At 31.5% G+C, this 15,892-nt stretch overlaps 1 protein-coding gene across 11 annotated transcripts in view; it reads left to right on the top strand.

Moving 5' to 3' along the window:
• Positions 1-15,892, top strand: part of LOC106876495 (ubiquitin C-terminal hydrolase 7) — a 58,837-nt gene that overhangs the window by 28,864 nt on the left and 14,081 nt on the right. For all 11 annotated transcript variants that reach the window (XR_016241940.1, XR_016241939.1, XR_016241938.1 and 8 more), the window contains exons 6-23: positions 369-433; positions 1,141-1,229; positions 2,281-2,389; positions 2,624-2,754; positions 2,870-2,924; positions 3,839-3,919; positions 4,614-4,704; positions 5,354-5,436; positions 7,338-7,447; positions 8,520-8,673; positions 8,888-9,032; positions 9,628-9,697; positions 12,088-12,219; positions 14,560-14,623; positions 14,926-15,027; positions 15,222-15,321; positions 15,522-15,614; positions 15,719-15,786. Coding sequence is in view for 6 of the 11 variants with exons in the window: in XM_089352524.1 (XP_089208650.1) it covers positions 369-433; positions 1,141-1,229; positions 2,281-2,389; positions 2,624-2,754; positions 2,870-2,924; positions 3,839-3,919; positions 4,614-4,704; positions 5,354-5,436; positions 7,338-7,447; positions 8,520-8,673; positions 8,888-9,032; positions 9,628-9,697; positions 12,088-12,219; positions 14,560-14,623; positions 14,926-15,027; positions 15,222-15,321; positions 15,522-15,614; positions 15,719-15,786 (1,742 nt within the window). In the remaining 5 variants the exon portion in view is untranslated. The remainder of the gene's footprint in view (positions 1-368; positions 434-1,140; positions 1,230-2,280; positions 2,390-2,623; positions 2,755-2,869; positions 2,925-3,838; positions 3,920-4,613; positions 4,705-5,353; positions 5,437-7,337; positions 7,448-8,519; positions 8,674-8,887; positions 9,033-9,627; positions 9,698-12,087; positions 12,220-14,559; positions 14,624-14,925; positions 15,028-15,221; positions 15,322-15,521; positions 15,615-15,718; positions 15,787-15,892) is intronic.

The raw sequence follows: 15,892 nt of genomic DNA, 5'->3' as shown, positions 1-15,892 counted from the left end.
CTAATGAGTAATATTAAAATATTTTTTGAGCCTTCTAAATCATTCTTGCATTACTACTGGTATTAATATCAAATATTTTTCTTTGTTTATAGTTGAAGTAGTTTTGAACAGTCTCCTGTGGTTCTTTAGTTTAGCCGATAGCTACTATGTAATTCTGTATATCACACTCATTCTTAAAAACATTGGGGCATCACAATAAGATTATAAGCTTCTGATTAACAAATAATGATAGCTGTGGAACTCTGTTAAAGCTCAGCAGCTGCAGTAGGTGATCAGAAGCAATTAATCAAAATGAGCAACTTGTCGAAAATTTGATTTGTGATTAATACTTTATATTTCCCTCTTACTAAAACTGTTTTCTCTTTTAGAAATACAGCATCTCTTCTATACCAAAGAGAATGATTGGGGTTTCAGTCATTTTATATCTTGGAATGTAAGTATTTTGAATCTTCACTAGATTAACAAATCTTCATTAATCTTAATTGTAAAGTTATACATCAAAATAAATGCCTAATTTATTATTTATACCACTTAATAATTAATTTCTCTTTTTGTTTAACTGTCTATCGTTAACGGGCCTTTTTTAACCCTCTCCATAACTCTCTTCAGCCATTTTTTTATCACAAAAATCTCTGTATCTTATCACCAAAAACAGCCTAAAAGCTGTAAATATCTTTTCTATTTATTACCAAGTCTAAATATGTAATCCTCCACTCATAATATTGTGGTCTGTCATAGCATAATTGATTTATTGTAGCTATATTTGCAGCTAATTTAGGGAAATTGTAGATGTTAATCAGAGCCACTTAATGGACATTTAATATCAACATAGTTAATTTTCATTTGGCACTTTTATTGGAAATTATCTAGACAGTTTTTGCTTAGGTTAATCTTGCTATGTTATTTAGTCTTAATCCTCTCTCTCTCTGTTATTGGGTGGTTTCTATGGAGATAAAACTTAAATTAGATACAGTGTTGAGATTGAAGTCTTGCTCCATTGATAGACTTAATGTGCAATTAATGCCAGATTGTCATTTGTTGTTCACTTTGAAATTGTTGGACAGCTTCTAGGGTTTCAGTCTATGGTCAGTGCATTTCATTCACAATCTTTGTAGAACTTGTGTATTAATCTATTTCCAGGAACTATTAGCACCAGAAAGCGGGTATGTCCAAGATGATAAAGTTATTATTGAAGTCAAAATGGTTGCAGATGCCCCTCATGGTGTCAGGTAATTACATTTTACTTCCCTCTCATATGGTTTTGTGTGTGTGTGTGAAAAGGCAACAAATTGGCAGTTTTTACAGTATTAGATAGAATGTCTTGACATAATTGCTCTGGCTCTGTGCATTTGTCAGTTCAAATCCTGGTGAAGTGAATTTTGTCTTTCATCCTTTTGGGACTGATTTAAAAAGAAAACATCTAGAGCAGTGGATTTTCAGAGTTGTTCAAGCACCATAAAGAACACCTTGTATCTTTCCAGCTTGTTTCATCCTGGCAGAATTGTCTGCAATGATTGTGAATGCCAAACTGTATTGGCCCTTAACTTACCTTTGGACATCATGAGTTGACGTTCAGAGGAAAGACTTGGATGATGCTGGTTTTCCATAGGAAAAACTTTTCCTCACATATATGAAAGAATTGATATGTAGCAAAAAGGCAGCAATTTTTTATACTTCAGTTTAGTTTTCACAATGTAAAACATAGATTAACCTAACTTCATCAGCATCTGTTTTCCATGCTGGCATAGGTTGAACAGCTTGACAGGAGCTGACAAGCCAGAGGACTGCACCAGATTTCACTGTGTTTTGGCATGAATTTTACAGCTGGATGCCCTTGCTAATGCCAATCACCTTAACATTCTTAAATTTAAGTGATGAAAAAATATTTTATTAGATTATTCAACAATAACAATTAAGTTGTAATACTGTTGTTTTCCATGACTTTTGTGTTCTAACGACTACTAGTTATTGTGTAGTACAACTACACTGTTTCCCTGCTCTTTAAAATGGTATTTAATCAATGTGTGTTAAACTAAAGTGTTCAGTGTAAATCTTTTGGTAATAATTGCATACTAACATACCTAAGAAATAATGTCTCTTAGATTCTAATATTCTGAAAACTGCTATACTCCCAAGCTTGCTCTTCTTCTTTCACTGTCGTAATAACAAACATCCTTCCCAAGTGAAAGGATTTTCTTTTAGCATATTATGTCTTTTTCTTTTTTAACTGAAAGAACATCTTTCTTTATAATAAAATCTGAAATGTTCTGCTGTTTTTAGTTGGGATTCCAAGAAACATACAGGCTATGTTGGGCTAAAGAACCAAGGTGCAACTTGCTATATGAATTCCTTGCTCCAGACTTTGTTCTTCACTAATGAACTTAGAAAGGTAAAAATGTTTACATTTTCTGAAAACTTGTCATTTCGATTCCATAGTACTGTATTAAATGTTTAAAATCCTATTAATTTGCTGTAATTACCAAATATTCTAGGGGCTCTCTAAGTTAAAATCAATAAATTCTTTGTTAAATTTTGAGTAAATTTGATTAAAATGTAAATCAGGTATTTTTTTTAAATTTCTTTTTTTTTTTTTTTTTTTTTTTTTTTTTCTTTCTTTCTTAAGGCTGTGTATTTGATGCCAACAGAAAGCGATGACAGCTCTAAAAGTGTTCCTTTGGCACTGCAACGGGTATTTTATGAACTCCAGTTTAGTGACAAGCCAGTTGGCACTAAGAAGTTGACAAAATCTTTTGGGTAAAAAATTTTTACATTAGAAATATAATCTTATAGTAATCTAAACTATTTTGTAATTTAAAAAAATCCATTTCATGTATTTTGTTTTCTATATTTCTCATTACATTTTTTTTAGGTGGGAAACCTTGGATTCTTTTATGCAACACGATGTACAGGAGTTATGCAGAGTAGTAAGTTAATGTAGTTATATTAATTTTTGTTTCTTTTTTGCCTATGATTTTATACATTTTTTTTTTGTGTGTATGTTTCCAATAGTTAATGGAATTATATTAGTCTAGTTGTTGGCTCTTAAACATATATTTTTAAAAAAAGAAGAATAAAGGGGGTATCTGCTATATTTCGTTTATAAATATTCTGCCTAGTGAACCTTTGTGAATTATTAATTCTGTTACTGCAACATCTGAAGAATTTTGTTTTTGAAATAATGATCCATTTGGAAAATAGATTTCTTTTGACTTGATGCTTTGCTAGATTTGTATGAAATTGGGTATAGCTTAAATTAGCTCCATTATATTATTGGTACATTTGTCTCTTGATCCCAGGAGGGAAAAAAGAGGTGAGGTGAACCATGCTGTGATTTGAGCCTAAGAGATAGAAAGTCTAAGGTATTTAGTTCACTAATGTATTGTTTCTCCAATTTTGTCCTTTCCAAAGAATTAAAATTACAAATATCTTAACAAGCTGTAAACATTAAAATTTTTCGTTTATTAACAGAATAGGGAAATATTTGATGTGGAAATGAAGCTGGTCATTGAATATTTGTTTCAATAAAGTAACAGTTTTTAGTCTTTTAAATCATTGAAAAATTTGATTTTAATTACAATAATTAGATTGGGGGTGGAGTTAAGAAGTGTAACATGAAATAACTATATTTTATCTCATTCTTGAACAAAATGAAACAATTTAGTTGCTTCTAATGATAGGGAATTTAAATGAATTTTAATATTTGAATAATGTTAGCATTCTTGGAAATGAAATTGCCATTTTTCTTTTTTTTTATAAAACTACAATTTTCTGATACACACATGTAGTAAAAATTTTATGTACATTAATTCATTTGGATTTTCACTTTTTATTTTCACAGCTTTTAGATAATATGGAAAGCAAAATGAAGGGCACATGTGTTGAAGGTACAATACCAAAGCTTTTTGAGGGAAAAATGCTGGTGAGTTTTTTTGTTTTTTTTTCTTTCTTTCTATCCATTTAGTCTCAACTTATCATCTAGTTTAACAATGTACATTGACTTTAGGTGAATCAATCATAGCCAGGTTAGTGAATATTCTGGACATTGTTGATTGAATCACATGAAAACAACAGTTTTTCTTTTTTTCTTTTAATTAACAATCTGCAAGACCCCCAGAAGTGTTAGTGTAGCCTAGCTTTTACAGCATTACACAACTGGCACTATCTTTTTGTAAAGTGGAGTGGAGGTAATTTACATTTAATACTTGTTAACAGTGGTGCCTTTACCACCTACAAGATAATTATTGACATGTAAAAGAAGAATAAATTATCCTTACCAGGAACGGCCTTGAAGACAAAATATACACTTCTCACCTGTTGATCAATTAACAGCTTCATAGTATAGTTTGAGTAATTGCCTTTCTCCAGACAATTCTTATATTTCGAAACAAACCTGTTTTAAAGCAGTTTAAATTTATACCTTCTATCAAAATTGCATGTTAAATTGCTCTGAACACCACCTTAATAACGAGTTATTTTACTAAATTTTTCACGATTCATTTTTCAAAAGTAACTGAAACAGCAGTATATTTCAACAGATATATGGAAGAAAAAGTGTTAAACTTAATGCATGCTGGTTAGTTTGATTTATAATTTTAATATTTTTACATTTTCAGTCATACATCAAATGTAAACATGTTGACTATGGTTCACAGCGGACTGAACCATTCTACGATATTCAGTTGAATGTGAAGGGCAAGAAAAATGGTAAGACTTTCATATTTGTTGGTTTTGTTTTATCCATGGCTAAATCATTGTTATTAAACTTTTGTTAAAGAAAAGTGCCACAATTTGTGCTGCTCTTAAACTAATATTATTGGTTTCTTCATTGCCTTGTCATACTTGACGTTCTAATTTGTTATTTTAGTGTGATCTTTATTAGAGCTCTATTTACAATGTGGAAAAATTTTTCAAACAAACCAAACATTTACTGATTTTTTTCTCTCATTCTTTGTAATACAACATGATTCTTAAATGACGTATAAGTAAATTTTTCTAAGCTCAATGTGAGACACAATAGTCTTGAACAAGAATCTTAACCATTCTTATTAAATTCAGTATAATTCTGCAATTTCTGAGTTGTACTTGTCTAGAAAATGACTTGATCCAAGATCATATTTTGGAACTGAAGCAGTTGTAGTGGGGTTGCTAAAATTTACATTTCGGTTTCTGTTGTACAATTGCGACCTGGTTTACTGATACAGTTCTGCAATTGTTTGAAATTTTTTAATGACCTGTTCTGATAGGTCTCAAACTTGACTTAGTGTTTTGAATGGTTGAAATGACTCTTCCATGATGTAATTTCTAACTTCGTCTTTCACATTTTCTTTTTAACAAAATCATTTAACTCTTACAGTATTGGAATCCTTTAAAGATTATGTGAAAGTTGAAACTTTAGATGGTGACAATAAATATGATGCTGGTGAACATGGCCTACAGGTAATTTTCTCTTTTTTTTTTTATATTGGTACTTGTGTCTATGAAACTGAGAGTTTTGGGGTAACTATTTGTCTTAACTGATTAAATATCCTGTTTTATTGGATAAAATTTCACACTTAGCCTAGTGTTTGTAGGGTGGGTTAGGATGTAGCTTAGACTAGTAGTTCTCAACCAGTTTTCACTCATAAATCCCTTTTGATTCTTATTTTACTCAAGTGTATCTTCATAGCCATTTGATGTTTTTAAAAAATCTTATATATTTATAATTAAATATTATAAGGAATTGTATTTAAAAAAAAGATATTTTATATATTGAAGTAGAATCAATTTATTACATATGGATGTTAACAATTTTGGTGTATATGAACCCCGAGGGTCATATGGGCCCCAGTTGAGAACCACTGGTTTAGACAGAGGAAGAAGTGCAATATCCAGGTTCTGTGAAACAATGACTCGAGTAGAAACCAAAATTTGTTGGTTGCTACAGTAGGATGCAGTATACTAAAATATCTAGTTACCCTGGAACTGGATGCAACAGGAGTGTGTTAAGGATAGCTAAGAACTGGATTTTTGTAAGAAAATTGTTGTTTTGACTCAATAAGTTCTATTTACATCAATGCAATTTGTAATGGTCATTTCATGCAATATCTCTTTCTCACTCTATTCAAAGTAAACGGTAGTGCCCATATCTTTCACAGGTTTTCTGAGACTTGTGAGATTGATGTCATTATTCATTTCATTTAAAATTGTTAGTAAATCACTGCAGAAAAAAATTGTGCAAAGAGGGAATTCCCTAGGACTGATGTTCTGGTAAGATTGGGTATAGTGGTTAATACAAGGCCTGGGAGGTTGGACGCAGCATAGGTGATGGAGGGAAAAAAAGAGAGAGTCAAGCGAGTCAAGTGTGCTTGAGGATGGTATGAGACCAATCAGGTAGGCTATTATAGTGGAAGAAGCAAAGAGAACTAGAAGTTGGGGAATGTCTGTGACTAGAGTAACTGTTAAAAACAAAATATAGGCAATGAATGTCAATCATTCAGTTGATTAAACTAATAATTGAATGAAATAATGTAGATAGTGGTTGATCACAGACATATGTAACATTAAAGAAATCCTCAGAAACAGTGACACAATGTGAAAAGGCCAGAACTTTGGATTACACGAACAATTCATCTGATAGGACTAAAGGTTGGGGAATGTCTGTGAGTGACTTTATGCCAATCAGTCAGGTGATACTTTTAGGAATGCATTCTAAGATGTCTTTGTATGTGTATAGGAGCAGCATCACCATCTCCTTTTGAGCCATACTTGAGCTTTATGGAGAGTTAGTAGCTGTAAGTGAACCAAAATTAGCTGTTAATAAGTAGTTGTTAATGGACTGGAAAAGCCAGTCTTTAAAGTGTGGTCTTGACTGATATGGATACAAGTTCACCAAAAGTGATCCACTGATAGTAAGATCTATCATTTTAGGTGGCCATATGAAGTCTAGTTGTACCCTGTTCATGTTTACATCATTATTGCTACATATTCTACACTTGTATGGGGTAGCATGTATGTTCTCAGATTTGGCTTTTCTTATCCACTTGAACTTTCATATTTCAATCTTTTGTAAGAAAAGTACAAAGGCACAAATTGTCGAAAAGTTTTGTATCATAAAACATAACGAGGTTCCTGGCCATTTGTAAAATTTGTTTAAGTGGAACATGTAAATATAGCACCGATATCGGGATCAAACATTCTACTGGTCATGTGTACCAAAGGAAATTGAAGAGAGGTTCCCCCCCCTCACTTTCTTTCATGAAAATGGTTAATGTTAAAGGAGAACAAATAATGGTTATGGTAGCTAGCTAAATTTATTGTGTGAATGAAAAAAATCATATTCCTTTTCTTTTTGTTTTTAGGATGCTGAAAAAGGTGTAATTTTCTTGAACTTCCCTCCTGTGTTACATCTGCAGTTGATGCGATTTATGTATGATCCAGTTGCTGATGCTAATATAAAGATTAATGACAGGTGAGTTATTTTCAGATTTATCATTAAAGTTTCTTCAATTATTGAACACTGGATTTCATATGGAGGAATATGGAGATTTGCTCCAAATGTAAAACAAGAAAAAGCAAAACTGTCTTGATTGTATTTCACAGTCAATCCAAGGCTTGGATCAGCTATGAAATTCAGTAGGTAGAAATTGCAAAAGCTTATCAAGATGAATTGTTTGTGTAATCCAAAGTTCTGGCCTTTTCACATTGTTGTCACATTGTGTCACTGATTGTTCCTGAGGATTTCGTTAATGTTACGTATGTCTGTGATCAACCAATATCTACATTATTCATTCAATTATTCAGTTGATTGAATGACTGACATTCATTGCCTATATTTTCTTTTTAACAGTTACTCATTTCTAAATGTATAAAGTATTTTTACTTTCTTTGCAACAAAGGCATTTTTTCTCTGATGTAAAAGTTGGCTGTCAAATATGCCAAGATTTTACAAACTGTTACAGAAGTAAGTCATAAATAATGGACTATCAGCACATAAGATAGAAAATGGTAGTGTGGTCTTTATTTTTCTCAAAAATATCATTATCATCATCCTCATTTAACACCCACTTGTCGATGCTTGCATGGGTTACACAGAATTTGAGGCAGAATTTCTACAGCTGGATATCCTTCCTGTCAACTCTCACCTGTTTCCAGGCAAGGAAATATTTCTCAATTTCAAGTCAAGTTCTTCAAGTAAGACTAGAAACATTTTTAATCATCATAGGCTGTTTAGTCAAGGGTACAGACATATATACATGCACACAAACACACACATCACAAACTTCTCTGAGGTTGTTTACCAAATCCCTTTAAATGGCTTTCACCAGCCTGGTGGCTATTGTAGAAGACATGATACTGCACAGTGGGACTGAGTCCTTCTCTTAAAATGTTTGATCACTGCATAGTAGCAGTAAAATTTGAACTAAAGCTGAAATTTAATTCTCTATTTTCTAAGCATAGTTTCTACAAATACAATTCTATGTCTAACACTAATGATGTCTTATTCAATTACATGGTTCAATTCAAATTCCATTTTCTAACAGGTTTGAATTTCCAGAACGATTAAACTTAGACACATTTCTGCAGAAAAAGGAAAAGACCCCAGCCAATTATGTTTTACATGCAGTTCTTGTACATAGTGGTGACAATCACGGTGGTCATTATGTGGTGTATGTAAATCCAAAAGGTGATGGAAAGGTAATTTCACTTGTTTCTTTTCCAGTAAAACATTTTCTTAAAACGGTTTTTAAATTTTTTTATATATATATATATATATATATATATAGTGTCCCTTCTTCTACTGAATGGAAACACATTTACACATTATGTAAACATCCTTTTTTTATAGTTATTTTCTGAAATGATTTATAGTAATATAGTTCAATGCAATGTTGATTTTTTCTACTTGCAGTGGTGCAAATTTGATGATGATGTTGTGTCAAAATGTACAAAACTTGAAGCTATTGATCATAATTTTGGTGGTCAGGATGATGACATGACTGTCAGACATTGTACAAATGCATATATGTTGGTGTATATCAGAGAAAGTTTAATGGGTCTGTATTTTGAACATTATCTTTACTGTTTTCATGGTATTGTTTTACTTGAACTTTTTTTTTATACAAACAAAACTAGCCAGAAATATTTTCTAAATAAATTTATCTAAAAATTCAATGCTCCCTTGCTACTGATATTTTGGAAAATATAACTGCCATTTTAAAATGGCCATATTGGAAAAATTAATAAATTTTGCTCAATGTGCAAAGAATTTTTAATGGCTTAACCATGAACTTCACATAAACGTTAACAGTAATTAACTCACTGTTTATTCTGCTAACTGAAACAGGATTTTAGAAGGTTGCCTCAGCATATTTGTATGATGGGAACATTTCTGCATTCTACAAGATCATTAATGTCATTGAGTCTTAGATATTGTACATTGGGATCTTGTTTTCTGCTCTGCTGCTCATCTATTTACATTTAGCATAAATTGTGTTAATTTGCAAGATAGAATTCTTTAAACTGATCATTATCGTAATTAAGACATGCTTTTATTAGCTCTCTCAACTGCAACTGCATATAAATAACTGTTGTTAATGTATTGTTTTTCTGAAGAATTTTACAACAGTATATATGTATATTCTTTTACAGAAGATGTATTACAACCAGTGAGTGAGATAGACATTCCAGAAGGTTTAAAGAACAGATTAGCAGAAGAAAGGTATGTATTTTACATTTGTTTTTACTTGTTGTATGTCAGTTTTTTACAGGTTCTTTTACAATGTAAAACCACCAGTTCACTTCGAATTTTATCAAACCCTTTACTTTTAAGATAACCTGATCTTTTCTCAGTAACTTTTATTTTTAGCTCTTGAAATACACATTGCCTTTTGACAACTATATCTAGCTTGGTATTTTTCCACTGGTTTTAGTCATTGATGTGCAGCCATTCTGGGGCACTACCTTCATGGGTCTCAATCAATTATATTGATTCTAATAGTTAAGTTTGGTGCTTATCCTATTGAACTGCTAAGTCATGCTTTGACTTAAAAATGTGCAACTCAACAGTTTTACACCAGTGAAGACACATACATGCACATAGATGATGAGTTTCTGTGCATTTGTGAGCTTCCATGTTTCATTTGCAAGGTATTGGTCATCCTGAGGCTGCAGTAGAAGATAACTTGGTCAAGGTACCAGATTGTGAGATTGAACCTGGAATCACACAATTGTCCCTTATTTAACATTTTAATTGTACATGAGTTGTTGCAACTTGATATATTACTGAAACTGTTTCTATTATTACTTTCAAGGTGGCAATCTGGCAGAATTGTTAGCATGCCAGATAAAACACTTAGAGGCGTTTTATCCATCTTTACAAAATGCCACTAAGTTTTCTGGGTTCAAATTCTATTAAGGTTGACTTTACCGTTCGTCTTTTCAGGGTTGATAATGTGCTAATTGAGCACTGGATTCATTGTATTTGACTACTTTTTAAAGAACAGCATTAATAATTATTTTGATAACAATTCTCCAACTACATTGGAAGCAATAGTCTTTTAATGGCAACTCAAGCAGCTTTTGGTATCATATGAAGATTAAAAAAGCATTGTCACATAATGTGACTAACCACTAAATTTCATATGTCACTTCAGAGAAATTTGTGGGCAACCTACTGCCAGCTAATTATATTATTTCTATTTTCTCTATGTTAATGTAAGCAATTAAATTAGAGGAAATGTTTATTTCATGATTTACTTTAGTCAAAATTTTCAAATGCTGTTTTAACAATTTTTTCAAGCGATGGCAATCATTTGAAATATATATTTTTATTGGTGAATTTGTTTTCATATTTATCATACTAATAAACTGATATAAAGTTTTAAATTTTTTGGAATCTTTGCAAAATAGATAATAAAACTATTCTAATTACAAGTAAAAGTACAGGTAAAATCTGAAATGTATTACATAGTTTAATGTTTGTCGTATGTTGCAAAGTGCTATGTCTCCACTGTTAATGTATGGAGTACCTGAATTAGAATAAACAGAAGTAAAGTCATTGGGTTTGACTGAATGGGTCTAGTTTCCTCTGAACATTTTGGAAGATATATTTTAAGTGTTCACTCCATTCACCTTTCTTGAAATGATCACTACATGCTATGCTTGATACATCTTCATTTACTGCATTCAAAATCAAGTCCCACGTCACTATTTCTAAATCTGCCCAAGTCATTGTTTTATGTTTGCTTTTCCAAACTAGTATATGTTGGACAGGTATTGTTTTATAGTTATATGCCCCTCCTGTTGCTAACCCTTTTCATTCCTCTTATGCCACGCAGCAATGCAATGTACTCATTTTAAAATGAGGGCACATGATTTAACCTAATATGATTCTTTTAAGAAAATTTTAGATAGTTATGGAATATAAACAGAATTTCAAAAAGCACAAAATTTACATCTATAAATGTCGAACAGTACATTTTATCCCTAATACAACAATATTTTAGTTTAAATATGAATAGATGAATGCAAGTTGTTCCAGGCACTTTAGAATGATACTACTATGATGAGTAATCCTGGATGCTTTAAATATTGCACACTAGTGGTGGTTGGGTTGGTAATAAACTAGTTATACATTGTGATTTTCAGAATCATCCACTCAATACCAATATGAAAAATCACTGTGACTGGGTGGGGACATATTCATAAAATATGTGAAGTTATCATCATACTCATGTATTACATTTTTGGATTATTTTTAATCTAAAATTATCGATGTTTATATTACTGTTGTATTCGCTATTGGATTGACAGTGATAATAATATTAAAATAATATTTGCATGTTATAATGGTCTCTTATTTGTAGTGAATAAGATAACCATTTAGTACAAAAGTTTATCGATGTTAATTGGCTCAAATACATATTTGAAACCAATAATTATATCTTCATATCTCTGTGCACCAATGTCTGACAGTGAATGACATACTTTAAATACTGCAATGTACACATGTATATTTTCAACAAAAACTACAGCTGAATTAGTTGTTTTAAACACATTCTAATATCAGAGAATGCGTTTTATATGTTTCATTTCCCTTATTTTAAATAGGCGGGTGGAAGCTCAGAAAAGGAAAGAAAGAACTGAAGCTCATCTTTACATGAATGTACAAGTGGTTACTGCTGACCACTTCTGTGGTCATCAGGGCAATGATCTATTTGATCCAGAGAAAACCAACTTCAGGTAAGAGACCTATTACTTTACAATATAGATATGCTTCATGCTAGCATGGAAGGCGGATGTTAAACAATGATAATATATATAAAGTAATGTTTGTAGCCACTTCACTTTTAGAACTAGCTTTTTTGCTTTTCATATATATACACACACACACACACACACACACACACACATTATAATGGAGAAAGCTGCTTATTAATTAGGTATGTAATAATTACTAAAAGTGCTAAAAGAAAGCAATTGTTAAAGAGTTGACTGTCTGGAAATATTTTTATAAATTCATGTTCTAAGAAATTTCCTATAATTTCGATTTCTCAAGTTTATTGAATTTTTTTAACTCCAATTTCTCACAAATTTAAATATTCATTGCATTCACTGCGGAGTATACCATTTTCATTTGCAAAACCGACAGTTTATTCTATTAATGTAAAAACATTATTTATTAAATGAAAATTTTTTGAATGCGGGATAGCTGTGAGAAAAGCCTAGAAAGTCAGGTAATTATTATTAGAAGACAAGAAAAAAAAGAAGTTACCAACAAGTACTCGAAGCTTGCACCTTATATGTTCAAGTGAAACTAATATGACTTAAATACAGGTGTTACATACAAAAGATTTTAAATGTATGCTGTGTGGACGTGTAACGACACCCTAAAACTAACCCTCCTCTTCATATCATGCAGATGCATCAGGACCTCTGAATTTAAGTAGTGCCATGAAACTAATGGTTTTTGTGTGTTCTTGACTGGCTTACAAACAGCTTCCACACTGCAATTGCTTTTGCTTCAGCACACGATCTCAATTCAAGTCACTTGCTATGCAAGTACATCTCCGTAATTTTTTTTAAATTACTGTGAATAAATGCCAGCAATGACTTTCTCAAGCTGTCCAATATTTTAATTTCTAAACAGAAACAATTAATTGGAGGCAGGGAGTGGGGTTACAAAAACATTCATAATTTCTCAAATTTTCTTTTTCATAGCATATAAATGTATTTATGGGGGGGGGGGGGGGGAATATTGAAAAACATCAAGACATGCAGGAGTGATGAAGATTGTTTTTTTTTTTTTTTGTTTTTTTTTTTTGATGTGCTAGGAACAACAGCCAAATCGCCCTTATAGCACTCACTTTTCCCTCTGAAAATATTTATTCTTTCACCGAAAATGCTCTTCCTATGGTTTTGAAGTGCAAAAAAAGAATCGGCCAAAATAGGTCCAGAGTGGAATGATGAGGGAGTGGAGTACAAAAAAAAAAACGAGTTTTTAATTTTTGTACAAAGATGCCCCCAACTCCATCATTTCAAAGGCTGTGGTTTTAAAAAAATTAGGGGGGAATCCCCCCCCCCCAAATTTTCCCCACAAATTTCTTTATAATCGTAATCTATGCCGTTTGAAAGGGATTCGTATAAATTTTCATTACAAGATACCCATCTTCCTGAAAGTTATGAGAGGAAAAGTCAGATCATGTGAATTTGAAGTCACAACATCTATGCGATATGTGTAGAAAATAAAAAGTATCCATTTTTCTGGGTGTTATGAGGCAACAAATTCAGGGGATATACATCTGTAGTAATGCCCTTCTATTTGTACGATTTTTTCATTGTTTGCAATGATCTCTCTCTTTCTCTCTCTCTCTCACACTGCAAAACTTACAGATGGGCTGCTGAATTGAAATCTCTATGTTGCTTTGAGGGGGAGGTAAAACTTGACAAACTACTCCCTCTGTTGTTGGACTACTGATAATGAAAGGAATATTTATTAAGCAAGTGAGCACTATAATACAAAGAAAGAATTAGATCTGGGCTGTCTTTCTGCTAGTATATATAACGTGCTGTGTTAATTAAGTACATGACTCAATTTAATTGGTTAACTGTGATTTTATTGTCCGTTAGAAATCTTTCTTAGTTTATTCTTCTGTCAGGAGTTGTCTGAAATCGCCACTCGCTTTCAAACGTTATCTCCCTTCAAACTACTTGATATCCTGTACTTTTAAACCACTTAATTTTAGAGCCTAAACAACAAACAGGCCTCTTAATGATCTCAAGTCTACTAGAAATAGCAAGTTGAAGTTGGTTAAAAAAAGGAAAATATTTGGAATTGACTAAAAAGAACTTTTAACAAACTTCATTCACTCCTACTTTATTGAAACGGCTATCAAGGAATAACTTATAGTCTTTAATCAAAAATTACTAAATTTATAATCATCTAAAATATTTTTGACATTGAACTCATAAAATAAATAAGAAATCAAGGTTTTGTAATATAAGTTACTGAATGAAATATATTCTAAGATTAAGGCTTTTATTTTTTTAAAGTCTAAACTCTCCTTTATGCTTCCTTTATAGAGTCTTTAAAGTTAAAAAAACAGCTACACTAATGGAATTCATGGAAATGTTATCAGAAAATTTAGTAAGTAGCAAGTATTTACAGTAAAAATATTTGGATTCATAAACTGCAGTGGTTTTCTGCTGCCCCTCCTCCTACCATCTAAACCTGATATGACTGCTTCGCATTTAGAATTTAAATTGATGTACTTTTAAATATCAAGATTTCTCAGTTAATTTCTGAGATAAGTCTTTAACTTTTCAAGTAATGTTTAGAAGGTTAACTACAAAACTTTAAAATCTTACTTCAATGTTTCAAATTAGAAATTATATTATTGCTTTTTGTAATTTGCCATGTTTTATATTAATTGTACTGTTCTGTTGTAGAAATATCCCATTGAAAAAATTCGACCATGGCCATTCCAATGTAGAGAAAATCAAACATTCAGACCTACAATACTAGATTTGGAAGGAGATATCAATAAAACAGTTAGTATATTTGTTGGACATTTAAGTGACTCAGTTTCAACCATGTAACTAAGGCTAGCCAATCTTTGTTTTAATTTGTCATAAAAATGCTGATTTTTCTGTGAATATTTAACTAGTAGTGGTGAAATTTATTTCATTAAATATTTAAAACGGTATATTCACATAGCTCTGTAATTCTGTTCTATTTATTATAGGTACAAGAATTAGCTGAAAGCGAAAATCCCTGGACAGTATTTGTTGAGACACTCACTCCAGAAAGCACGAGCTCAAGTTTGCCTCCATTTGATAAAAAATGTGAGGAATGCCATTACCATTTTAAACTATAATAGTTATAGCATAGTATTCTTAGTTGTATAAATGTTGACAATTTCAGATGCAATTAGCTGTTAATGACAATTAAACTTGATTGTATTATTATAGTTTGATTGTTTATTTCTGAGTGTTTTTCTTAGTTTATATCATTAATGCTTTTAACATACCATTTTTAATTCTAGCTGATGTTCTTATCTTTCTGAAACTCTATGATCCTCGATCCAAAAGCATATCTTATTGTGGACATTTATATGTACCAATTTCAACTAGAGTCGGTAAGTTAGCCTCTTTAAACTCTTTGTCACATTTATCAATAGATACATATTTTGTAACACACTCGTACTCACACAAATATATTGTCTTTTTTCATTTTCTTTAGCTGAAATCTTGCCTGAACTGTGCAGAAAGGCTGGTTTCCCCCCAAATACACCATTGATTCTTTATGAGGTATGATTAGATCAGTTCCTTAAATCTTTCTTTTCTACAGTGATTACTCGTATTTTGTCTTTATTATTACATAATATATTGTTTTGAAATAGCTATTTTATTACAA

This window comes from Octopus bimaculoides, chromosome 5, assembly GCF_046866305.1.
Source record: "Octopus bimaculoides isolate indiv1 chromosome 5, ASM4686630v1, whole genome shotgun sequence".
Taxonomy (NCBI): Eukaryota; Metazoa; Mollusca; class Cephalopoda; order Octopoda; family Octopodidae; genus Octopus; species Octopus bimaculoides.
Note: the sequence above shows the minus strand (reverse complement) of the source record. Positions and strands in the feature narration are given on the sequence as shown.